Source organism: Mustela lutreola, chromosome 11 (assembly GCF_030435805.1).
Source record: "Mustela lutreola isolate mMusLut2 chromosome 11, mMusLut2.pri, whole genome shotgun sequence".
In the NCBI taxonomy this organism is placed as follows: Eukaryota; Metazoa; Chordata; class Mammalia; order Carnivora; family Mustelidae; genus Mustela; species Mustela lutreola.
This window is the reverse complement of record NC_081300.1, coordinates 35,246,124-35,271,682: the sequence shown is the minus strand read 5'-3', so window position 1 is coordinate 35,271,682 and position 25,559 is coordinate 35,246,124. Positions and strand designations below refer to the sequence as shown.

The window sequence follows — 25,559 nt, the reverse complement described above, 5'->3', positions numbered from 1 at the left end:
GCATGTGTGTCTCTCGGCACGGCACCCTTCCACCCTCCACCTACTCCCTGCCCTGCTGTCCTTGCCACCGCTGTCCGGACTGCCCTCCTGCCCTGGGCCTGCCGGGGCAGCCGAGAAAGTAGGATTTTGATGAGGGAAAGAGGCCCGCCCTGATTCCCCAACCTGGATCTGGCTCTGGGGAGGGTCTGCAGGAAGATGTGTGGGCTGGGGCTCCTCTCTGATCTTCGGGGAACTTGTGACCTTTCTGAAGAACAAACACACACACACACACACACACACACACACACACACACACACAAGGATTGTGCAGAGGTTAGGAGAGGTCAAGGACAGCCAGTGAAAGCAAGGGGGCCTTTCTAGAGGAGGGGGGCTTTGAGCTGGGTTTGCGGCTGGTCAGGATTTGGAGAACAAATGAAGAGAGATGGGGCTGAGGGGTGAGACTTCAGAGTCATGCCCATCTGGATTCCAAATCAATTGTTATTATTTTTGTGTGACCATGGACAAATAATTTAGTCTCTTTGAACCTCTAGTGCCACAGTTTGTAAAATGGGGGTGTGTTCTTACCAGTACATGCAGAACCAACACCTCCTTCATTCTTGACAGCATACTTCTCTTAAGATGATCACAAGGTGAATCACATTAGACCTTTGCATGCTGGCTATTCCTGAATAGTTCCATGTCTACCTTATACTCATGATGAAGCAGATGGACAGCTGGGGCCGGATTGAGGAAATCTCTTAAAAGTCAGTCAGAGAGAACAGAAAATAGGGAACGATTCTAGATTCTTCAGTTTGGGGAGCAAGAATCAATGCCAATCTGGTTTGAGGAATGCCTGTCTGGTGGAGGTATGTGAGGAGGCTGGAGGCAGAGGAGCCAGGCCAGGATGGTAGCTGGTGTCCTGTCCTACCCCAGGCTGCTCTTTGCTCTTTCCCTGTGGCTCCTGGCTCTCTGCAAGGAACGTTGTCACTTCACACTGGTCTCCTGCCCCTCTGACCACATCCATCCTTCTCAGAACCCTGTCATGCAGCAAATGTTCCAAGAACCAGATTTGACTCAAAATCCCCACAAGCCTATTCCTCGGAGCCCTGGGAACCTCATTGCCTCTCCTTGCACATGCCCTGAGCTTCTGTGTATGAGATCAAGGTGCTGTCATGCCTTAAGCCTCCATCCAGGACTTCTCAGCATCACGGGATTCTAGTTTCCATGGCCCAGGGCCAGGGTCATTCAGAACTTTGGACAATCTAAAAACTCAGGTGATCCAAAGAATTGGACAATACCTACGTCATTTTCATTTTGCTTTGGAATATATGTTGACTTTCATAATAAACAAGTCGGATGCTATGGGAATTTGGACCACTTAAAGAAAAGTCCCAAGAGTACACTGGAGGAACTGTCTGATGGCCACTGGCTTCTCCTTCCTCGTAGAAATGGGTGGAGTGACTCTCTTAAGTCACCCGGCACATTGGGGCCTCTTCCGCCCCATGTTCTGCCCTCTTCTGCTGCTGGAAGTGGCTACAACCCCACTGGATGGGGAAGGCGAGCTCCTGTCAGTATCTATGGACTTGAGTCCCTCAAACCCCCCATGGAAGGTGCCAGAAGGTCTTGCATTGCCTCTATCCTCTCCGACTGTGGCAGGCAGGCCACCTAGGTGAGCACTCCCATCAGTAGTCTGGGACAAGCTCATGGCCGCTAGGAGCCCCCTTTTGCCAGGGAGACAAGCAGTACAAAGGGCAGACAGCCGCAAGATCTCGGGGGACACTGGACAGCGACAGTGTTGGAAGGTGCTGAGTGGTATGCCCCCAGCCCAGCTTTCCAGGAGGAGATGAGGGGGAGGGAGAGGCATGATGAATGAGGACATAAACATGGGGACATTCCAGGTGGGAGGCACCAAGGTGTCCTAGGAGCTGTGGGGGTGGAGAACCGGGGAGATGTTGCAGTGTGTGGCAGGCGGTACCTGCCTGCATGAGTCTCAGGAGGGGGACACATTCCCTTGCCAGCTTCGCTTCCCATCCATTTCCCTTCCAGATGACCGATGTCACTGAGTGGTCAGAGCAGCAAGGGGCCCAGGCTGCCCGTGAGACAGGGCGACCCAGCCAGGTCAGAGCTAATGGGCAGGAAATGGAGCTGTGGGAGGTATTTCCCAAGAGCAGAGTGGGGAGGGGTCTGCATCCTGCAGAAGCTGAGCCGGGAGGAGGACAGGAGGGCACCCAACAGGCAGGGGACTGAACATTGCAGGACATGGGTCATCAGCCAGGAGATCAAGGAGAAGCAGGGCCAAGAGGTGAGCAGTTGCCCAGTGCTCTCAGAGTCTCCTCTGGCTCTTACCAGAGCAGCCTGGCTGGACTGAGAGCTTGCAGGGGCTGGAGGAGCCCGTGGGGTGGGGCCAGAGCCTGAGCCACCCCCACCCCATGCTGAGGCTTTGAGGAAGGGCAGGAGTGCTCTGGTCAAGCCTTGCTCTCCCACTACCCTTGCTCCATGCAAGGTGTGGCCTGAGCCAGCTCTGGGTCTCTGTAGGGAGGGGGAGGTGGGATTAGCATTTGAAATCCACTGGGAGGGCTCCTTCCTCCACTCCCTACTCCTCTCTCCCCCCAAAATGAAAACAGTCGTTGAAATTGAAAAATGGTGCTCAGTGAAGGGTTTAAAGACATTTTGAATTTAAAACATATTTTAAAGGTCATTTTCAGCAGTAATTATGTTATAATGGTGGGGCTCTTAGCAAGGCAGAGTCCCACAGTAATAGTAGGGCCAAATGGGACATGGTGTGAGCCTCCAAGTCCTAGAAGCCTTAGAGGGGGCTTGGCGGGGGGAAGAGGCACAGCACATCCTCCCTTTAGAGCTAGTGTCAGGATTACTGCTGGGTCCCCAGGAAAAGGGGACGACACAATTTAATTTGACCCTGGCACAGAAGGGTCCTCCAAGACTGGAGTACCACATCCGGGCATTTTCAGGTTCACAGGGACCCTCCCCTGAGGCACAGATTGGTTGATCTGCCCTCCTGCCTGATGGGACATCCTACCTTCCTGCTTCCCACCCCTGCCTCTTAGCCTCTTACAAAGTTGCATCCTTTCCTTCCACTTCTAAACACTCACTCTGGGGTCCTCCTAGTGGCAGGCTCCCTAGCCCCTGCTAGGGTCAGCTCCCTTGGGGGAGGCTCAGGAGAAGATTCCTCCGGCCCAGAACCCCTTCAGGTGACAGCAGGCTGCCAGCCAGGCCTGGACCCACTGCTTCCTGAGCTGGAAGCTGAACTTGCAAGGAGCTAGCCTTTTAGTACTTCTTGACCATGACTGTGGTCTACATTTTTTGGGAACAGATTGAGTATTTATTTAAACCTCAGTGTTTTCCATCCTATATCCCCAGTGAACAAACCCACCTACTCCTTGACCCACTTTTCTCCCTTTCTGCAAGTGCACCCATTCTTTGCAGGAAGTGTCACCCACACAGATGAACGAGCTTGTTGAAGTAATGCACAGTGTGAGCACCTACTGTTAATCATTCTAGAAGGGCTGGCTGTGGGTTAGATGCTGGCTACGCCCCAGGGGGTTCCAATAGAAGGCAGACTAACAGGCTGTGGAGAGAAAAAATAGGACAGAAGACAGTGGGGGAAAATTGTGTCTGGGCACATAGAAAGAGCCAGATCTGGGGATTGGAGGTAATCTGGGAGGGCTTCAAGCAGGTGGTGTGTGGAGCATGAGCATAAACCAACAAAAGAATGAGGAACCAGGAACAGGTGAATAAAGGAATAAACTGAGACCTGGGTCTTCCAACCAGGAAGACTGAGTTTATTCCCCAGGCTTCAGATGGGTCCCCACAAGCAGCAGAGCTCTGGCCATGGGATCAGAGGTGCAGAAACAGGGTCCCTGAACAGTGTCCTCTGTGCATTGCCCCACTTCAGACTCTTTGTCCCTGTGGGTTTCCTTTGGGGGAGGCTGGGGATGGAGCTGGGAAGGGAAAGGGGTGACCAGCCTGGCCGTGGTCCCCACTTTTCCAGCGTGATGGGTGGGCACCCGTGTATGCTTAGAAGGGTGGACACAGTTGGGTTGAACCCTGGTGGGGTGCAGGTGGGGCAGGTTGTCCCCAGTTCCTGGGTGCAACCCAGCGCAGAGCGGGGAGGGGTTGGCAGGGTTGTAGCCTGGACTGGGGGGGGACTGTAGCCAGGGACTGGAGTCCTGGAGGCAGCCAAAGGATGGAGGGAAGAAGGAGGTGGGGAAGAGGCAAAATATAAAAATATCTGGGAGAAGCGCAGCACGGGGCTACAGTGTTATTGAACTAAAGCATCTTATAAAACTCAAGCCATTAATAACAGGCTGCTGCCACGTCGGGGTAATTTATTCAAATTGCGGGTCCGGGATGGAGGAGCAGATGTTTCAGAGCTGCTGGTGTCACAGAATGAGTTCCAAGGGGGAGGCGGCGCCATGTTCTTGGAGGGGCGGGGAGAGGACCTTCGCAGAGCTTAGCTAAAGTCCCTGCACTCCAGAAGGAGGTGGAAACCTCACCCTGGGCTGCCCCAAGGGAGGAGGAGCATGGGCAGGGTGGAGAACAGCTGATTCAGTTCAACAAGTGCCGGGATGGAAAACCAGAAGGTGAGGACAGGCGGGCAGGGCCCCCCTCCTACAACGTCGCTGCTCCCATGCTATCTGGTTGAAAAGCCCCTTCCTCTTAAAGTCTTCTGTGTTTTTTCCAGACCCACAGGTGCTTGGAATCAGAAGGGCCTGAGTTCCTTTCCAAATGCACCACCACCCATCAGCTGGTGACCTCAGCAAGTTCAGCTCTGGGTCACAGTGCCTCATCTATACAATGGAGTAATAATACCTAAGCCATGGAGCGGGGAGAAGAAGAAACCAGCAACCCAGCACCCAGGACTGGCCTGGGCAGGGGGCCGTGGAGGCCACCTGGTTTCCTGTACCTCCTTCTGGCCTGCACTTGTGTTGAACTTGGTGCTTTGATTCAAGGTCTTTTCCTGCCTCCTAATGACTCTATTGATTTCACTCAGTCCCAGCCAGACTGTGTGCCACCCACGGCCGAAGATCGTGCTGGCACACCCGTGGCATATGGGGTGTGGTGTGCACACAAGGAGTGCTCAGCTTAGGATGCCTGTGGCTTTCTTCTCGGCTGGGGAAGGGCCAGCAGAGCGTGCACAGGCCTCCCTTCGGATTCCTGATACCTCAGCACAGTCCCCTGTGTCTTGGCCAAACCTGGGTTGGGTCCTAGAGGGGTGTCAGGACCTTGAAATCTGGCCACAGTTTCTGGTACAAAGACCAGGAAAGTCAATTGGCCCCTGGGATCCTTCCAAGATCTCAGGAAGTGGAACCTCTACAGATGAGAATTGGCCTTCCTGCCCGATTTTACCTTTTTGGCAAAGCAAACATTACCCCCGTGGAGCTGTTTCCCTCCTGGGGGTGTCTAATGCTGGGGAGGAGGGGTACTGCTCGGCTGACGTCTTCATGCTGTGAAACCGAAGCCCCACTGGGGCAGGAAACACGAAGGGGCCCTATAAATTCTGGGTGCCCTGACTCACTATTTAAAATGGATGAAAAGATGTTTTCTCCTCCTCTCTCTGTGTTGCAGATGTGGTTGCCGGTTTATGGAGGGGACGTGAAGAGGGGCTCAGCCCAGTTGAGGAATGTTCCCGAATGGCCCCTTGGGTGTCCATGCCCATCGCCGACAGAAGGCCTTGGGGTGGCCCCTGATGGCCGGTTGTAGTGTGCAGTGGGCGGGAAGGAAGGATGACGCTTGGGAAATGTCCCAGCTGGAGGCCGGCAAGTCTCTTCTCACAGGCCCAGCCCTGATGGTGCCACCGTAAGGTGATGAGAGAAGAATGAGGAGGCCCTTCTGTCCCCCCCACAGCCCTGACCTGAAGTGGCACTCCTGGAATGATGTTCTGTTAGGGAAAGCCTGCTGAAGAAAATCTATCCTTGGCAGGCCACCATGACCCAGGGCTCAGGGACCAGGCAGAGGGGCCACCTCGGCTGTCTCTGTCACCTGGCCTGGCGACCACCCCAGATGTGGTGGTGGGGGGGATTGGCTGTCAGAAGCATGGGGGCGAGGCTGTGAGGGCCCCCAGTACCCGCACCCAGGAGAGGCGAGGGGAAGTGGAAGGGCTAGGGTTGCAGGCGAGGGCTGGCTCCCCGCACCTCCCCCCAAAATGCTCGCTACCCACCTGGCTGGGAAGTCAGGGTAGCTGCTGGCCCCATGCCTTTGCTCCCTACAAATGAGACCTGCTCATAGCTCAAGGTTCATTTCCAATGAAGGAGAAAGCGCAGCCCCACACTCGCGGGGCAATCAGCGCACTCCGTGATGAATGGAGCCTGTGTCACTCAGTGAAAATGAATATTTCTTTGCGATAATGGCCAGATGGTAGCAACTCTCCGATCCAAATTAAAACATGCATGATAAATGCCAGGAAAACAGAGGAAGACAAAACCCCAACCTGGAGTGAATTCTCTCTATAAATCTTCCCCCTACGCCCCCCTCCCCCACCACCACAGCGGCCCTGCTAATAGCCATTAAATTATTAAGATGCGCTGCAAGGAGAATGCCAATGTCAGTGGTACCCGCCCCACTGCCCACCTCCGCCCCCTGCCTGTGGGCCTGACTCTGGAGGGGCTGGGGGCTGGGGAGACCCAAGAGGGGGCTGCTTTCAGGCCAGCAGAGAGGCAGGGTGGTGGAGACGGTTCCTCTTAAAGACAGGAGTGCGAGCCTGGCCGTGGGGTGCCAGCACCCAGGGCCACCTGCTGGGGCCCAGCCAGGCTCTGTGGCAGGCCAGACACACCTGCCCCTGAGGAGGACACCCTCCCCATGGAGCAACGGGAAACTAACACCCACTGCCTGACCCTATGGCTGAGGCAGAGGCCAGGAAAGGGGTTTCTGAGCCGGGAAGACCAGGAGGGAAGAGTGGCAGGAAGCATGCCAAGCGGGGTGGACCCAGATGGGGGCTCTGACCACGCGGAACTGGGCAGCTGAGAAGGGTCAGAGAGGACCACCCAAGGGCAGGCTTGTGCCTGAAAGTGGACATGTACTTGGGGGTCTAAGGGTATCAGGTATTGGGCGGAGGGGAGGGGGTGGGGGTGGGTGGGTAGGTGGGTGTGTGCCGCTTGGGGGCTTGTATTTCATTCACGGTGACAATAGGGCTCTTGAATTTACACTCTGAGTCCCATTCCTCCCTACCACTCCCCTCACCACTAGCACCAGTATCCATCTCTCCCTGGTCTCCCTGACACCCTGCCCAGTCCTCCCTGTAGGCAGCCAGCCTTTCCAGGTCCAGCTTCCATCAATCGCTAACCTCTTCCATAGTCTCCAGGATTCCCCATCATCTTCCAGAAAACCCCCAATTCTTTAGCTGGGCATTCCTGGGAACCCTCTCCTCTGGCCCGCTGGTTTTTCTTGGACAGGCCCTATATCATGGGGCCTGCACTCCTTTTGTCTCACCAGCTTTGCAGCCTTTTTCAGCCTAATCCCTTCCAACAGGGAGCCTCCTCCAGAAAGCCTTCCCTGAGTGCTCTCCCCTCTGCCAGCTAAGGCTTGCTGTCTCCACTGCTCATCTGGTGCCCGTGAGGCCACGGACAGATCTCCCCGTCTGTGTGGACTGGGGCAAGACGCCCACTTCTCCTCTCTGAGCCCTCATTTCCCCCTCCATAAAGCGGGGGTGCTGCTCAGCTGACCTTGTAGAGCTGTGGCAGGGCTCAAGCTACTCCCACTGGAGGCTCTAGCAGATGGGCTCTATCTCCTTTCCAGAGCCTTAGCATTGTTTTCCCAGCAGCTGCTGCAGACATGGCCTGGGCCTGGTTCCCACATGTGTTATGCGGGGCTGGTAGTGGAGGGAGCAGAACATGTTTGAGCTGGAAAACCGGGCAGATGCACCGCACTAGAGAAACACCTTGGAGCAGGCCTGGTGAACTTGGACTGCAGGATGACAAGAGACAGGATCCTGTCTGCCCCGACTCAGACACTGTGCAGCAGCGTCAGAGTGCGCGCCCTGAAATGGGAGAGGCAGTGAGACCCACAGTGCACAGAGTCCGAGTCTTCCAGAAAGTGGACCCTCTTCTCCAGACAAATCAGCTCTTCTACCTAGTATTTAAGCTCTGTTTTTATTTTATTTTTTTTAAAGTAATCTCTACACCCAACGTGGGGCTTGAACCCAATATCTGGAGGTCAAGAGTTGCACGCTCTACTGTCTGAGCCAGCCAGAACCCCCTAGTTGTTCTATATTATTTTTCAAAAATCTCAGATGCCATATATTCGCCTTGCTTGCTTCTGTTTTCATATCTTTGCTTGTGACACTTTAGCCCAGGTGCTACCTCTTGGTAAACCTGTCAGATTCCAATAATCACCTCCTCCAGGAAGCCTTCCTTGTTCTACCCTTGTTGTGTCATTCCCATGCCCAGTGCGGCTCAGGCCCTAGGCAGTATGATTTTTATTTGCACTTTGCTGATCACACCTGTCAGAGGTCCTTACCCCTGTCACCTCCTCTCATGTCCCGTGGACTGGGCTCTAAGATTAAAATAACTGCTGAATAACAACAGAAGTTGTCATCGTGGAAGAGTCCCCGGTTTGCCAACCATGTCTCACCTATGACAGCTCCAAGGGGATCTCATTGTCCCCTCTGCAGAAGGAGGTGGCAAAGCACCCTTGTGGGAAGGGCAGGGAAAGTGGAATCAGGGTCCCTAGGTATGTTGTCCAGGACTGTCCTGCTGGTCCCCCCATCTGGCTGGCGAACCCCAGCTGCCTGAGCACCCGTACAGGACATCACTCCCTGCCCCTGAGCTGTAGATAGCTTCTCTGGGCCTAACTGCCTCCATTTAAAGCTCCTTGAAATCCCTGCTCCCATATCTTGCCCTCCCCTCTTTCTGGCCTCTTGGGATCTTCCAAATTTGCCTTGACTCAGATTATTTCCCCCCCTGGAAGATCTGCCCTTCCTTGCTCAAATCCCTGCAGCTGAGGGTCAGGCAGGTATTACAGGTTCTGATCTCTGATCCTGAGCTGTCTCTCCCGGCGCCCTGCCCCCAGGCTCCCCATGCCCAGGTTGTTATCAGGCTGTCTGAAGGCCCTGGGTCCGTCTCTCCTATGCCGGGGCTCATTCAGTGCCACGCTGAGGACGATCAGGCCAGGAAAGACAGAGTGTGACATTCTCTCTCTCTCTCTCTCCCCCAACCTCATCTTGCCAGATCTTCCTCCTGAACTCCCACACAGTGCCTGCAACAGGAAGCCATGGGAGTGGCCGAGGGGGTGGGAGACAGAGGCCCCTGGTCTGTGGCCTCTGCCTGTCATCCCGATTTCTATCATCAGTCCCTTCAGCCTGGGCACACACGCGGCAGCTTTTAAATATCATCCTGGAGCCCATTTGCAATGATTAATACCCCATTTCCTCTGAAACAATCCTTTGCTAAATTAGCCGGGGCCAGAGGGAATTTGGCGAGGAGCCGTGAGTCTCAACTTAACTTGCCGAATGGATTAAAAAAAAACCCTCAAAAACAAAATGCAGATCAATCAACACCCCTTCCCCCAGCTGAAAACCTAAAGTCCATTTAAACTCAGCAGGTTTGCAGTTAATTATAATTTCACACCCATGGCAGGCGTATTTATAATGGGCGCCTGTCCCACCGGAGCCTCTGTGGGGCCCTCACGAGGGACCCTTCCCACCAGCCACCTCCTTCCTCAACCACAGAGACCTGTCTTCACCAAGCCGCTGTTTCGGTTCAGTTGTGTGAACTAGAGAGGCTTCCCGAATTTTTTTTAAAGATGTCTTTCCCTTTTTTGGGAAAAAAGGAGACCAAGATTTTTAAGGGGCAGGGATTATGGAACATAAAACCCCAGGGCAGGGGGGCCTTAGAGCATCATCTAGGGAACCTAACAGTTGGAAACAAGCAAAAGTAGGAGGGATTGTGGTCAGACACACGGCAGAACTTCCTGCCCATCAAAGAAGCCATGCCCTGGGCAGGCCACTTGGCCTGGAGTGGACATATCTCAACCTTAGGCCTTCCCAAAGGCAAATCACAGGGTCCAGCAGGGCGACAGTGACCCCTGCCCCAGGCTGCTCCCTGAGCACTGCGACTGCCTGAGACCTGCTGTCTTATGTCTGACTCAAACTTCCTGAGCTACCTCTCTGCCTACTTATGATCTCTGTCAAATAAATAAATAAAATCTTAAAAAAAAAACCCAAAAACCAAAACAAAACAAAAATACTTCCTGAGCTAAAAGCCCTTACACCTTCGATATCAGTCCAAAATAAATCAAGGATTCATGTACATGAATGATCAGCCAGGACACTGGCTCTGGGCTGCTGTTCAAGGGAAAACGTTACAATCAATGGCTTGGGAAATTCTGGTGGGGCTAGGACAGGATAGGCTGACAAAACAGGATTTCCAAGCTCTGAAGGAGGCTGAGATGGAGGCCGAGTTTCTTTCTGTCTTGACAGTTTTTAAAAACAGGAGGGGCAGCATGAGAGGTTGACTCACAGGGGAGGGTGGGCGGGCGGCTCCGGGGGCCTCTCCAGGCTTTGGAGTTCCGTGTCTTGGCCAACAAGGCAGTTAGCCATCCTCCAGCCGAAGGTTCACCATGACCCCGTGCCCATCCCTGGGCGCAGACATGGCTGTGGGAATGTCTCTGTGCTCAGGAGCTACGGATACTGGGGTCTGCAGGGTCTGCTGAGGGGGATGGATAAGGAAGTGTACTCCCGCAACACATACACATTCACACATAGACACAATGAAGTACACATGCTGCCCAGCTTCTGGGGGCTTCTATGGGGACACAGAGAGTGTAAGGGCTGGTGAGGGCAGAGAATTTTCTGCTCTGAGGTCCAGCTTTGGGGTCTCAGTCACTGGATCCCTTCTCAGCCCAGGATCTCATCCTCTGGGCTGGGCTGGGGTTAACTTTGCTCCTTCTTGGGTCTCTCAGGCAGGGCACAAACCAGGACCCCCAAAGGTGAGGCAGGATGTGCTGGCCCCAGGGGGAAGCTCCAGATGTCTCAAAGGGGACAGATGGGGACAGAAGGGGAGGGGCTCGGACTGTAGGACACAACCTCACCAGTGAGGCTGTTCTTTGGACTGGGTCTCTGCCCACCCCACCCCCAGGGGAGTATCACCCAGGAGGTCCTGGCAGAGAGTACACACTGCTCTACCTTTTCTCACCCTTCCCCCACCTCTCACTGCACTGCATCTTGGAGGGGGGGCGCTGTCCAGAGTGATAGGTTCACTTTCCTGTGTACCCTGCCCCACCTGGGCCAAGGGTTCCTAACAGAATCCGGAGGGATTTCTGTCTACCCAGAAGCTTTTGTCAGTGAGACATTTGTTGCCATCTAAGAAAGTGGAAACTCCTATTGAATTTTCCTACAGCGGGACCAGCCTGCACATCTATTTCCTCTACACGCTCACTAATTGCCAACTTAGAGTATGAAACTAAATAGCTAGAAAAGTCTGCGCACCCAACCCGGGGAGGTCAAAAGAGTGGCCACGGGTCTCTTGGGGCCCTAGGACCTGGCTGCAGCAGGGAGCTGCCCACGGCCCTCCGCTGGGCGGCCCGGGTCTCTCCTACCACGTTTGTTCGCTGCCTATGTCTGTTTAGAAAGAAAATAATGCTCGGAGGAGAAATGAGGAACTTAATAGGATTTTAAAAGCTGCAGGAACCGATGGGGCTACAGATGGTGGAGGGGCTGGGAAAACGGAATCAGCCACGGTTTTATGGTGGGGAACGTGGCCTCGGGGAGGGCCTCAGAGCCGCGGTCACATGCATTGTGTCCAACCTCATTAGCCAGCCCGGCGGGACTCCACTGCCACATGAGTGTGGGCCACGGTGACGGGGGACAGCAGCCCTGAAGACGCCCGTAAATGAACGCCGGAGCCGCGAAGGGCTGGAGGATGGCCGCCTGGCGAACCGACCTGCCCGCTCCTGCCTCAGGGACGCAGTGCACAGGCAGTGACTCTCAGGCTGTCACACCTGCCGCCAGCCTTCCAAGGTTCTCTGCGCAAACCTGCCCTGCCATTGCTGATAGCAACCCCGCCCCCAGCCCCCAGCAGACTGACGGAGACAGGAGGGAGAGCTGGGGAAGAGAGGCAGACGGGGCTCCCAGTACTGGAGAAAGAGGACAGGAATGGAAACTGCTGTGGGGTCCTTCAACCCAGGTGATTCTGAAGGACTTGGTGGGCACAGGGAGACATAAAAGAAGCTCCTTCACCCTCTAGAAGCTTCCGTAGGGGGTAGCTTAAGGTAACGACCCTGCCAGGGTCCCCTTCATGTCTGGAGCTCAAGGCCACCCCCCCCCAATATGTCTCCAAGCCTCCTCCAGACCCTTAGTCAGTAGTGGAAGAACAGGACTTTGTAACAGGGAGCTCGGCCCTCCTGCCGGTGTCCACCCTCTCCCATGCCCTGGCCTCTGACTGACTCCTGCCTTGGATTCAGTGACAGCTGCTCCTTTGGCCCCTCTCCTCAGTCCTGCCTGAAGGGGTCAGGGAGGAGACTCCGGGGTGCCTCTCCCAGAGGAGGCCTCACATACTCCAGCTAAGCCGGAGTCCTCTGGAGCATGTGTGTGTGTGGGGGGGGGGAGTGGCTTCCCTGCAGCCATGGCACCCAGTTCAGATGCTGACCATGAACCAGCTCATGGGGCGGGACACACCTGCCTAGTGCCGGTGAAGGAACACAGTGCCTCCCCTGAGATGGCCGGAACAGGTCGGGTGCCCTCCCCAGGCTCCTTTCTGTCCCCAGCCTGCCTCATCCTTCCGGTTAATGAATTGGTTTGCTCCTCTGAAGGCGGCTCAGTTTAAATTTAACTTGCTCCAGTGAGCTCTGTGGGGTGAACTGATCCTCTTTGCGGAGAGAGGGCGCCTTCCCTGCCTGACTGGAGCTCTGCGGCTCTGGAGGCTGCAGGGGCCCCGCTCCTCTCTGCCTGCGCAGGGACATCACGGCCTCGATGCCCTCTCTCTGCCTGGTCCCCCCACCAGGATGCGCGGCGCCTGCTCCTGATGGAGACAAGCCCAAGCCCTCGGCCTTGTGCTCAGGGCCCCATGTTCACTTTGTGTCCTCCCTGATTCCGGCCAAGTCCACACCTCTCGGTCCAGTTCCCTCCAGGAATCCCTCCCCGCCTGCTCCAGGCCACAGCGAGCTCTCTTCTTTGACCGCCCCCCCCCCACCAGTCGGGGGGTCTCCTGTCTCATGGGCTGGTCTGGATCCGGCCTTGCCCCGCCCCCGCACCGGAGACCCCCCTCTTCTCCCCGCAGCCCCCGTCCACACCCTTCTCTGTTCGCATTTCTTTCACCTTTTTTCACGTTCATCTCTTTCCCATCTTCTTCCCACCAGAAGAAGTATGTAATGGATATTAAATTATTTTAAACTGACTTTCTTTCTTTTTTTTTTTTTTTTAAATAGCTCGGTGATAGTGCTGACTCAGGATCATCTCACTGTTTAATATTGAATATGTAATTAATAGATAGATGTTTAGGTTTGGCTCTTTTTCCCCCCTTTCCACTGCAGGAAGAGTAAAAGAGCTGATTAATCTGGTTTGGGGCAAGTGTCAGCGGCAGGAGATATATGGGAGAAAGGAGATGAGGTTAGCAACTTGGAGTCAGAAAGCTATTGCCTCCAAGGCAAGTGAAGGAGAAGAGGGTTTGCATTTGAGCTCAGTGTGGCCTCGCTGGGCATGGTGTTTCCGACACCCCACTCCGGGCCTGGCCAGGAGAAAACCGCTGAACTCTGAGCTATGGGCTCTGTACCTGAGGGGCCCCCTTTTCCGCCATAGGGTCCCCCCCCCCCCCATGAGGCCTTTATCATGCCACCCTGACTTCTTTTCCCAGTGTGGAAACTCCCCTCCTTCAAGGCCAGCTCAGGCGCCAAGGTATCTGGCTGCCCCCATTTCAGGGGCCCCTTCTCTGGGACCGCAGTTTCCACGTACTGTTTGGGCTCCCTCCTGTGCACCAGAGATCCACCCCACCCTGCCAGGGACACGGGCTCTTCACTGCATCCTGACTCTGCTACCTGAACAGGGTGCGGCAGGTGAGTCACTGCATGACAGGGTGACCTTGGGGCCTAGGGCCTGCTGGGCCTGCCTCCCAGAGACAGTCTCTAGGAGAGGACCCTGGCTCCTTGGGGCCACCGAGGTGAAGTCTTGCATGAGGCGGGACAGTACTCCCCACGAGGGCAAGGATGCAGAGCTGGGTACTTGACAAGTCTCTGGGTGTACAGCAAATCGAAGTCACTGGACAGTCAGGAACCGGGTAGGTTCAGCGTGAACCAGGTAGGTATCCCCTGCCAGGGCCCTTTTCACTTGAGCCATTTTTGCCTCCCAACTGACCCACCTCAGCTCACAGGGTCCTCAGGACGGGAAGCTCTGAGAAGGCCAGAGGGAGGTGTGTCAATTCCCCGGGGTCATGGGACCCCTTTGGGCAGCACCCAGATTCCAGCTGGACTCGGGGAGTGGGATGTGAGATTTGAAGCCCTAGTCAGTTAGGTCCTAGACATAGAGGCCCTGTGCCCAGGTCAGGGTCTTCCTAGGACCCAGAGGGCAGTAGCCTGAGCTGGAGGGACCCTAGGTCTCAGGGGCAGGCAGGCCACCTGTGGCCACACTATAATTCTCTCTGGGCAAGGACTTTGACTCTGAATTTCCAAGTAGCTTTGGCCAATTTGACTTTTGGCTCTTAATTTCCTAGAACAGTTTTTGTAGGGAGGGCGGAGAGGGGAGAGGGAAATTGCTCAGTGCCTGTCTAAGCAGAGAGGGGAGTGACCAGTCCAGACCAGAGCCCGGGGTAGAGGTGGTTGGCGAAGGGAGCCAGGAGCCTGAGCCAGTGCAGCCTCTGTGTGCCGTGGTGGCAGGGCCGTCGCTGGTGGAGGGCCCAGAGCTTCCTCGGGGAGTGGGGCTCTGAGCTTGTGGGGTGTGGCTGTGCCCTCCCACTATGTCCCCTTCCAGGCATCTCCCTGTCTGCCTGGATCTGTCTCCAGGATCTTGACCTCAGCAGTCGCAAGCCCCCACCAAGGCCCTTCTCAGATTTGCCGGCTCTGGCCTGAACCTTCCCAGGTCCCAGCCCCTCTTCCCCAGCCTAGAACCCTTTCAACTGCTCATGCTCCATCAGAAGGGGGTTTCTTTGGCAACATGGAGGTGGGCACACCCTTTTGGGATTCCTAAAGGAGGCATTCGCGTGCCCCGTGACATAATAGTTGTTCACTTAGAGGAAGGAAGGAACCCCAGCATCTGACAGACCCCAGTCACCTCCTTGCTTCCTCTTGCTCTCCCCCAACACCGGTCACCCAGAGCTCCAAAGTCCTGTCCCAGCACCCAGCCATGAGTTCCCAGGGCGGGAGGCGAGGGCGGGGAGTCGCTGCATCGGTGCATCAGGGATGGGGGGAGGGTTGGGTCCAGGGAGGGGGGCAGAGACAAGTGAGCCCTCACGTGAAGGGGGCTGGCGCAGGCAGCTACTACCTCCTCGGCTCTCGCTGTCCGCTGGCTTCACCTGGATCGGCCGGTTCATCTGCAACAGAGCACAGGGGATGTTGTCAGAGCAGGCCTGGAACGAGGGGGCAGACACCCACACCCAGGTGTTCACAGGGACCGAGGCACACGGACCGCACCTGCCCACCCGCACACCCATGCAACCGCGGGCCCGTGCAGGGGCACCAACCCCCATCCCCTCCCCACGTCTGTGCAGTCCCCAGGGCCCCCAGGAGGACCTCTCTGGATGGTGGACTCTGAGGTGTCCCCCACCCCGCCTTGGAGCCACTCTCATTAGCTTGCGACTTTAGCATCTAAGGTGTCCCCACAGCGCATCTCTGGCCAGCCCGGGTTCATCGGAGACAGCTGGCTTTGCCAAAAAGAGCTGGTCTCTAGACACCTCATGCCATCTCGCAGATGTGAGCTGTGGGTCCTAGGGTGCCCTCATAAGGCTCTGGGCACCCCCCACCAGCTCCTCCTTGGCTTCTGACCACAGCTAGCTCTGTCCCCTTGGGGGTGTGTGCAGTGGGCACAGCTCCTCATCTCCCATGGTATCTAGGGGACAGGAGGACACCAGGACACCGCCTGACCCCCGACGCATCCGGGAGGCCCATGTGATGTCTCTCTCTCTCTCTCTTTCCTTCCGGGACCCACGTCAGTGCCTCGATCGGGCCACTAGGGGTCTCTGAACTCCAGGCATCGCGGCTCCGCTCAGCGCCGATCTGATTCCTCCCTGCTGCCTGCCGGAGGCAGCAGGGTGGGCTCGCCAGCCGAGGCCCCAAGATATTCCAGACAATAAAAACCGAAGGAATCATGCAAATGGAACCCTACGTTATGTCTTTTCCAGTGCTTTCGCCTGTCCAGCACCTCCTTAGCCCTTACTGCATTTTCATTTCTCACACAAACACACCCAGACAGGCAGACCGGGCAGAAACTGGCACCCCCATTTTATAGATGGAGATGCTGAGGCAGAGCCACCCCGTGGCCAGATGAGCCCAGGACGCGGAGTCAGCCAGGGCTGTTTCTAGGCTCCCGGGCTGTACCAGGTGACTCTGTCGCCTGTTCCCCCTCGTGTGCCGAGGCTGGACCAGCCAGTGACAAGCGTCCTCGGGCCTTCTGGTCTAGGATCCGAAGTGAGTTGTGGCTGCGTCAAGACATGTGGGTGGGGGAGTGTGGGTGCCCGTGACTCAGCAAGGTGAGGACAAGGCCAGGGGAAGGGCAGAGCCACCACGAGGAAGGACAGAGAGGCGGGAGGCAGGGCACAGAGCAGAGGACATGAGACACAGGTGGCCTGTGCAGGGGCAAGACAGGACTCTGGGGGCCAGCCCATCGAGATGGGGTCAGAGCGTCACGTTTGCCACGGGACTTGGCACGCCTTACGGAGTTGAAGGGGAGAAAGCTACTTTGTATGTAAGCTCCACCAGAGAGGAGACTGTGGTGTTACAGAAAAGCTCCAATCACAGGGAGCAGGAAGAGGGACGTAATGAAGTTCCTGGCTTCGTTTAGGGGGTCCTGGACTCCCTGCTCCATGCACAGCCTCCTCTGCAGCTCTTGAGCAAAGGGCGCAGAAGGCCAAGCAGGCTTCTGGCTCTGGGGGAAGGGCTCCAGGAGGGAGCCAGGGCCCTCCTGGTTCCCCATCCAGTGCCTTTTGGGACTCAGTATCCAACCGTTTTCTAGAATGTCCCTTACTTTCTGGAACACCCCTATATTAAACAGGGCCAGTGGACTCTGCCTATGCATGGAGGCTTCTACTTCAGGGGCACCCCATTCCCAGGCAGCCAGCCTGTCCCCCCACGTGGGCATTCGAGAATACTCTGTTCCAAGCTCATGGACGTAGGGCGAATTTCCAGCCCTTCCAGCCCCCAGCCCCACCCCAGCCCTCCCTGACCTCCTCCATGACTCAGCGATAGGCTCTGATTTCTGGGCTTCCTGGCAACAGTCCCTTCCTGGTCCAGGGGCTCATCTGACTTCCCGCCCTCCCCCAGCCATGGGCTAGGCACCCACAGGGTGTTCCACACAGATAGGTGGACTGGAGCTGAGCTGGCTCCCAGGGACCTGTGGCTTCTGGGGTCATTTTTCATGTTTTATTATGATCTAGAGATGGTCAGCAACCAGACAGCCTTCGCGGGGCTGTCGAAGAGGTGCCAGTCTTGATGGAGAGATAAAATACGGCCCGGTGCTTTCTTAATTCTCAGCAGAAATAAAGTGTCAGGCTCCGCTGGGAAGATTTCTCAGCTGGAGCAGGTTCTGTACAGATGCCTGGGGTCTGGAGGGAGATCTCCCTCGGCCAGTGTCTCCTGTCCCTATTCCAGACTCCAGCCCTGTTCAGCCTCACCAAGGCCTGGTTCTGCCCTGAGGAGGGGGAGTGAACAACGTTGAGCCTGTCCTGGGGAGAGGAGGCTGTGCCGGGCAGCAGAGATGGTGGTGAGGAAGGGAACAGCGAGAGGTGATGGGTAGGATGGGGGAGGGGCACTGCACCTGTCCTTCTTCTAACTTTGCCCCCTCAGACCCTGGTCTCTAGGAGCCGCTGGCCACACGGCCCCACGCTGTCCCTTACAGGTGAATAGCATGCTTCAAGGACACTGGAGCCTGCTTCTTGGGGCCTTTTCTCTCCCATGTCTGTTGCTCCTCTCTCCAGGCATCCCCCTCGGTCTTTGTATTATCTTTCCAGGAGGGCTTGGGGGTGGGAGTTGGTGGGACCTGGGCTGGCGTGCAGGTGCCCCCCTTGCTGATTCTCTTTCTGAGGTGTCGTCTGTGTCCCTCTGTGACCTTCCACCTGGGTTGTGCCTTTGCATGCCTGCAGCAGGGAGTGGGAGGGCAGCGTGGGGGTGGCAACTCAGGGCTGCCCCCCTGGGTCAGGAACAGCTCCCTGAAGGCACCCTGAAGTCTTCTGGGGTTAGTCCTTCGGGACATCACCAACTCTTACTGTGTTTCCGCTTCCAGCTCAGGTCCTATCACGGGGAGTGAGTGGTTGTGGCCCAGGTTTGGGGGTCTTCCCTGTCGCTATTGCAGCAGAGGGCTGGTGGTGGCTTCTTCTGTCAGTTCTGCCTCCCCTCCCCCTCCCCATCTCTGCCACTTTTTGCATCAACACATATCCATGCATTAAACAAGACATTCCATTAATTTCTTCATCATCATAACTTAAGCTGGGACATACCCTTTAAATATTCATTCAGCTATGAAAACTGGGCATTAAAATTTTAATAATGTCAAGCTCATTTGAACCAGGCTCCTTGGGGACGATTACGATACAATTAGAATAAATACGATGATTGAGCCGGTCCAAAGGCTTCACCTGTCTGTCCAACGTGGCCTCTTGCAGAGAGAGAGGTCTGTGGCCAGTGAGCAGGCAGACAGATTGACAGACAGGCCAGCCTGGCTCTTTCTTGACTCCCCCTCCCCTCCCCTCCTCTGCAGGTGGGTTCTTGGTCAGTTCTACCATCCCACAGGTGTCTGCGGCTCTCTGCCGCCCCCTGAGGGCTAGGGGACAGCATCTGGGAAGATGGCCCTGAGTACCCGCCTTTTCTTGTCCCCCAGGTGCAACCTGGACTGGACTCCTGGGCTGGTTCCCGTAGGAAGGCCATTTTCCTGACCGTGTGTCTCCTCTTCCCTGCCCCACAAGGGCTCCCTGAGGCTGGAATGAGCAACCTACCAGAGCAGGGCCAGTCTGCAGAGGGGGCCACAGGTCCCTTAGTGCCCAGATGTGTTCTGCCACCAAACTAGGAAGGGACTGACTTCACCCAGCTCCCCTCCCCCTGCAACTGTCTTCCTGAGAGCTGACATGGAGGTTGGGGACTGCAGCTGAGCCCCTGGGCCCCTCATTTCTTAAGCCAGTCCTAGCAAGAGCCCTGAGGACAGCCACTCATGAACTTGCTCTGGCTTCCCTTGGGACAGCCCTCACACCAGCAGGATCCGTACGGCCCTCCACCTGCCTTCTCAGGCACCTGAGCCCTCTGCTTCACACCAGGCCCCCAGGCAGGTGACCCAGAGCTGTTTCAGAAATAAAAAGACCTGGAAAGTTCTCTGTCACTCCTCACTGGCCATCCTCAACAACCCTCCTCTATCAAGAAGACTTCGCTGGTTATCTCTTGGCTCCCTTGGTCACACATGACCTTGTACTACTTTGTGCGCTCTCTCCCTCCTCTCATAGCATGTGTGTGTATGAGTGTGTGTGCATGTGTATGTGTGTGTGACAAACTGAAATAGGCACTTATTCCTCAAGCAAGAGCAGGGACCCAGTTTCCTACCCACAGACCCCCTAGACACTAACTCAGGACTAGGCTCCCCTGGAGAGAAAGAGAGAGAGAGAGAGAGAGTGTGTGTGTGTGTGTGTGTGTGTGTGTGTACGCACGCGCGTGCACGTGTGCATACATGTTTGAGTAGTACTTGGAGGACATTACAGACATCTTCAAAGAATTCATTTCAGCGGGAGACTGGGAATAAACAAGATAAAGGAGGAAACTAGCGTAGTTCCTTCTGTTTTGTAGCTTCTGCATAAACTTCATCCTCCATGGTGCTTTCCAGTCTGTGACCCAGAAATGCCTTGGAAGATCTGGACTGAAGCCCCGCACAGGGTCAGGGTGGGCAGAGGATGGTTGGGGTCGCAGCGATGACTGTGGTGGCCTATAGGGATTGGCCAGGGTGCTCTCCACCCAGCCCCTGAGTCCCCAAATGTAACTCCAGGGTGGATGTTCAAACCTCAGTGCTGAGTGAGGGTCCTTTCAGGCTCCACTAGGACGTGTGAGTACCTGCTGGCACCCAGCTCCCATGCTCACTGGAGGGGCTCACCTCTCCCCAAGCCATGGTGTAGTGTGGCAATGCCTATTTTTCTCTTGCTTTGTTCACTGAAGATATCTCTCTTATCTCTCTTTCTTCCTACCACCTCCCTGACTCCTGTTCCTCATTAGTCCCCACTGTTTGCTCTCATCCCCTCAAAGAATCAACTTTTAGATTGTCTGCCCCCCAACCCAGCACACATCAGGGTCGTGGAAACAGGGAAGCAGTGGACCCTGAAGGCTGGAGCCCACTGGGATATCTATACCCCAAGCCAACAGCATCATCGCTCTGGGAAGAGAGATACAATCAGCAGGGCTCCTTCTTGTTCAAAACGCAAGGGGGGGGGGGGGCGCCTGGGTGGCTCAGTGGGTTAAGCCGCTGCCTTCGGCTCAGGTCATGATCTCAGGGTCCTGGGATCGAGTCCCGCATTGGGCTCTCTGCTCAGCAGGGAGCCTGCTTCCTCCTCTCTCTCTCTGCCTGCCTCTCTGCCTACTTGTAATCTCTCTGTCAAATAAATAAATAAAATCTTAAAAAAAAAAAAACAAAAAAACAAAACGCAAGGGGGAAAGCGTCATGAAAGCACAAATTATAAAATTTTTCCTTTTTTCCCTCAGTCTCTCTCTTTCTTGGCTTGTCATGGTCTTTTTTATTTGCTGTTTAACGTCGTTTTAAGTAAAAAGAAATATAAATTTTAAATTATTAGCCTAGATCCTACCATTCATCTTTATTTTGTGTGATGCCAGTTTTAATGCAAATATCAGGACATTTAGCTCCTATTCAGAATCACCAAAATTACAGTTTGTTTCCTGTGGCTTGTGCCTGGAGGATGCCTTGAGCTGGCCAGAAGAGACAAATGCAAGCCAGATTCAGGAAGGCTGAGGAGAAAGACAGAGTCCTCTGAGGCATGGAGATCCGCACAGGAACCCAGATGCCCACCCTGCAACAGTGTCGGGGAGCATCTTAGGCCTGAGGACTGCCGGGCTCTCCTTTCCACTGACCTCCCCCCCACATGTTGCTACTTAGCCTAGCCTAGAATGGCCCCTTGGAAGTCAAACTAGGCTTCACCTCCACCCAGAGGCCACCCACTGCCCTAACCCACAATGGATGGTCAACCCTAAAGGTGTTGCAAATGTTCTACCAAGACATGCTAGATGGGGGCAGAAGGCTTACCCTTGCTAAAACACGGCCTCTGTTGGCCAGCCAGACATGCCAAAGCGCTGTCAGCCTGGGTGTCCCTGGGGGAGTAGGCCTGACCCAAGCCTCCCCTAACCAGCACCCAGGCCACTGCTGGCCAGCCTAGAGGGCTGAGGGCTGGCTTGTGGGGCCCAGAATGTGCACAGATTGGGCAGACAGTGGGGGGGTCAGTGAGGAACCTCGCATATGCAAGAGGCGGCAAGTCCCCTACACATTCCTTCCTCCCACAGATTTCATTGACTTGAGCCATAAGTACAAAGAGAAAATTTTAAGAATTTCAAGATGGCAACTGCAGAGCACTAAACCCCACGCATGTGACTCTTCTGAGCAAGGAGCCTCTCTGTCTGCACGGGCTGTATGCTCATGGAGCTACCCCACAGATGATGCCTTCCTGGGTCCCCACCTCCCCAGAGTTCTCTCCATCGACCAACACCAAGCACCAGGCATTCTCTTGACCAGGAGGAGTTCTCAGCATTGCTCCTGCGACAGAAAGATCATGACTGGAAGATTTATCTTTTGAAGATGAACCTTGGGCAACTTTGGGAGAATAGACTGAGAATTCTCCGTCTTTGGTATAAAAGGCTGGGGATGAGAAAGCCACCACCCGATATGGACAGAGAAGAAAACTCAAGCGTGAGATCACAGGGACGTATGTGGCTGGCTCCCCAGCGATTCTGCCCTCTGCCCAGACCTGGCCTTTGCGGCACTTAGCCAATAGTAATTCACAATGAATGAATGGAGAAATTGTTTGTTTAAAGTCCCAAGAAGGCAGATTCTGAATCCCATGTCCTGGTGGATTCTCAGGACTGTGCCTAGTAGGCTTTCAGGAACCACGGAATAAAAGAATGAGCCCCCGCCCCATGGCTTCCACTGTCCCCTAGTGAAAAGGGATTGCAGGGGAATGGCAGAAGCAGTGCACATTATTTGCAGCTTCTTATAAATATACTAACATTTTAATTATCTCCTTAATAAATCACATAAGGTTCCTTACATACAGAGGGGTTAGAAACTCCAGGAATTCCTTCTGTCGTCACCATAATGTTCAGACTTAAGGACAGACACCCCAACAGTTAGTGTAGAGGGCAATTTGCCCTCACTGGAGACCTCTGACCTCAGTCCAGTCTCTGAGACTGGCCAGACCAGCTGGTGGTGCCCATCCAGGGCCTGGAGGGTCCTATCTCCAGGCTGCCCCGTGGTTGTCTATGGGCAGCTAGCTGCCCTTTCTCCTGGCTACCTCTTACTCCTCCCTCAGGCCTCAGCTTCCCCCTGGGCCTTGCAACCTAAATGAGGTGTTCCTTCAAGCTTCCCATTCTTTCCTCCAATTGCCTCACCACAGCATTACTATCCCAAACTTGTCGACTTATTTGTTCAACGTCTGCCTTCTTTTTGCGAGGGAAGGCCCACACCCATTTTGTCTTCCTGCTGAACACACAGAACCCTGCACACGCCCCATCACCAGACTTGTTCCCTCTTGCCTCAGCCATGCCCCTGGGACAGGAGTGTCCAGAGGCCGGAGGTGGTCACCTGCTAGACAGCTCTGTTCCCGACCCAAAGGCCCTCCCCTCCAGCAAGGTGGGGTTGTGGTACCTTGGGGTGAGGGAGGGTTTGCAGAAGCTCCGATCCTTGATCCTCATTTAGAGAGACAGTGAGCACAGACCAGACAGAAGAACCCGGGGTTATTGTTAAAATATGCAAATCCACAGCCCATTGAAATGCAAACCCTCCAGATAAGATTTTTTAATAAATCTGGTTCTGCTCCCACTCCCCGCTCCAAGGAGGCCATCTGATGCTTGTTGGGTCAGGACACAAACCGGCATGTAGGTCCCACTAGCTCTTCACCCCTCTTCTCATTTAGATCACTCGGCTAGGGGCAGCCCTGGGTGGGGCTGGCTGCCAGCCCAGGCCCTCCGCCCATCCCTCGGCAAAGTATTTGAGGTCACTGCCAAGTCACCCACAGAGCTGCCTTTCCCTGTCTCTGTGCTGGTTACAAGGCCCCCTTCCTTACTGTCACTCTCACCTCCTCTCATACCTGTCTAAGGAGTAGAGTCCTAAGCCCTGATGACCTCTCCTCAGGGAGACTTCGGTGACTGGGTCCACACAGCCACTCTTGTCACTCTTTGAGCCATCGCCTCTGGACTCACTTTGCTACTGTCACAAGTGGCCCTTAAGAGGACAAAGGGCAGGCAGATGACAAACAGCACAGACGCCTGACAACCTTGAGGACTCGGCTGTGACCCAGCCCAGGCCTGGGCCTGTTGGCTCTGGGTCAGGACATGATAGTATGCAGACCTGCGTGGGCTACTGCCATACGCCTGGATGGGGACTGAGAGGCATCGGTGGTGGTGGCAGGTGACACTCGTCCTGTCCTTCCCAAGCTCCAGACCTCACGCCAATCACATGAGGTGGCTCATGTCCTCCAGTCTTCCAGAAGCCAAGCGAGCCGGATGAGCAAAGTCACGGGGTGCCAGGGTATGGACCAGGACTGGGCATTCAAGGGCAGAAAGCCTGGGTGAGCAGAGGAGACAGGGTGCCAGCAGGGTGCCAGGGAGTGGGAGGAAAGTCTGGGGCATGAGTGCACAGGCAGTCAGGCAGAGTGAGGGGGACCCAGGGAGGGGCTGAGCTGGTGCTGTGGGCCCTGGTGTCCCCTGACAGTCTCCAGCAGGGACACCAGAGCCCACCAGCCGCGTTCAGAAAGAATAAGCTTGCAGCGGCGTGCTCAGGAAAGTGGAGTCTGGTCAGGAACGCTGAGAAGTGCCAGGTAAATGTTTAGATCAGAACCGGCCTGCGCCGTCTGGGTCCCCTCCCCATGTGTGGGGAGACAGAAGCAGCCCAGGGCTCATGCACAGGACGTACTTGATGGATGGGAGTAAAACTTCCCCAGCCTGGCTTTAATGCTGGGATCCAGACGGTCCCTTAGCCCCAGCCCCAGCCTGGCCTCGGGAGCGTTCCACTGGGGAGGGGGCGTGGGGGAGAAGACCGCTGGCTCCCAGCTCGGGACGTGGTTGGGAGCAGCGCACGCCCTCTCCGGGAGGGCGGCCGGAGGCGGCTGGCTGCGGCTCCAGGCATCCAGGGGTGGGGAGCGCGGAGCGCGCGGGGAGGAGGCGGGTGGGGCGCGGAGCCTCCGTCCCAGCAGCCCCCTGGGCGGCCGCGCAGCCTCCGTGGTCCCGCCCCCCCTCAACAGGCGCTGGGCAGTTGCTATGCAACAGGCTGTTCTGCTCTCCGGCGCCCAGCGAACGACGAACAGCGGCCAGAGGACTGACGGAGCCTATTGGTGGGGCTGCCTCGGGCTGCCCCCTCCCCTTCGCTCGGCTTTCCTCCCTCTCTCCTATCCCCCTCCGAGCCTCCACCCTGTCCTTGCTCTCCGCAATCTAAGTTTACACAACGCTTTCCCCTCACATGCACATGCAGGGCGGGGGGGGGGGGGGGAAGTTGGCACAAACAAAGGAGGTGCCGCCCCCAGCTTCCGCCTCCGGGGGCCATCAGAGGTCTCTTCTGCGGGTTTCCAGGAGGGGGGACCCCCCTCACCGCCCCTCCACTGCAGTGGGGTCGGGGTTGGGGCCATGTGTGTGGGTAGATGTGGGTGGCTGTGGCAGGTAAGGCGGACAGGACGGATACAGGGAGAAATCGCGCAGATGGGCTGACATATTCCCTGCCCACCCGGCAGGGCTCCCTCAGGTCCAAACAGCCAAGGGCCGCCAGTCTCTTTGTTTCTGAGCCCCGTGTCCACCTCACCTGCTCCCACCAACACGCCAGGGCTGCCTGGCAAGGGAGGGAGGACCCTTGCAGTCCTAATTAAGATCTGCTGCTGTGGAAACCAAGCTTATTGCCTGAGTGGCCAGGCTGGGTCGCTAACCCTCTTCAGAGTTGGGGAGGGGGGGGCGAGTCTTTTTTTTTTTTTTTAAACAGCAGTGGATAGATAATTCTGGAGGAAACAACTCCTGATTTAGTTGGGAGGCCTGGCTCTCAGTCCCAGCCATCTACTTGCTCATATGAGATGGGACAGTCACTTGACTCGTAGAGGCCTAGCCCCCTTGATAGGGTGGCAGGATTAATGTGATAGCTCAGGCGAAGCTCTCAGCAGAGTGCCTGGTATTCAGTAAGTGCTGAATAAATGAACAAGAGCTGTCTTCTCTCTCCTTTTCCCTTCCTCTCCCAGCTCCTCGCCTTCTCCTCCTCTGAT

The 25,559-nt window shown here is 55.8% G+C and overlaps 1 protein-coding gene across 50 annotated transcripts in view; it reads right to left on the bottom strand.

Annotated features, from left to right (window-relative positions):
* CELF4 (CUGBP Elav-like family member 4) overlaps nt 1-25,559 on the bottom strand; it is a 287,772-nt gene that overhangs the window by 51,866 nt on the left and 210,347 nt on the right. For 27 of the 50 annotated variants that reach the window (XM_059139818.1, XM_059139814.1, XM_059139816.1 and 24 more), the window contains exon 3: nt 15,371-15,449. In XM_059139818.1, coding sequence (XP_058995801.1) covers nt 15,371-15,449 — 79 coding nt within the window. The remainder of the gene's footprint in view (nt 1-15,370; nt 15,450-25,559) is intronic. The other 23 variants (XM_059139864.1, XM_059139821.1, XM_059139831.1 and 20 more) reach the window with 1 other exon arrangement.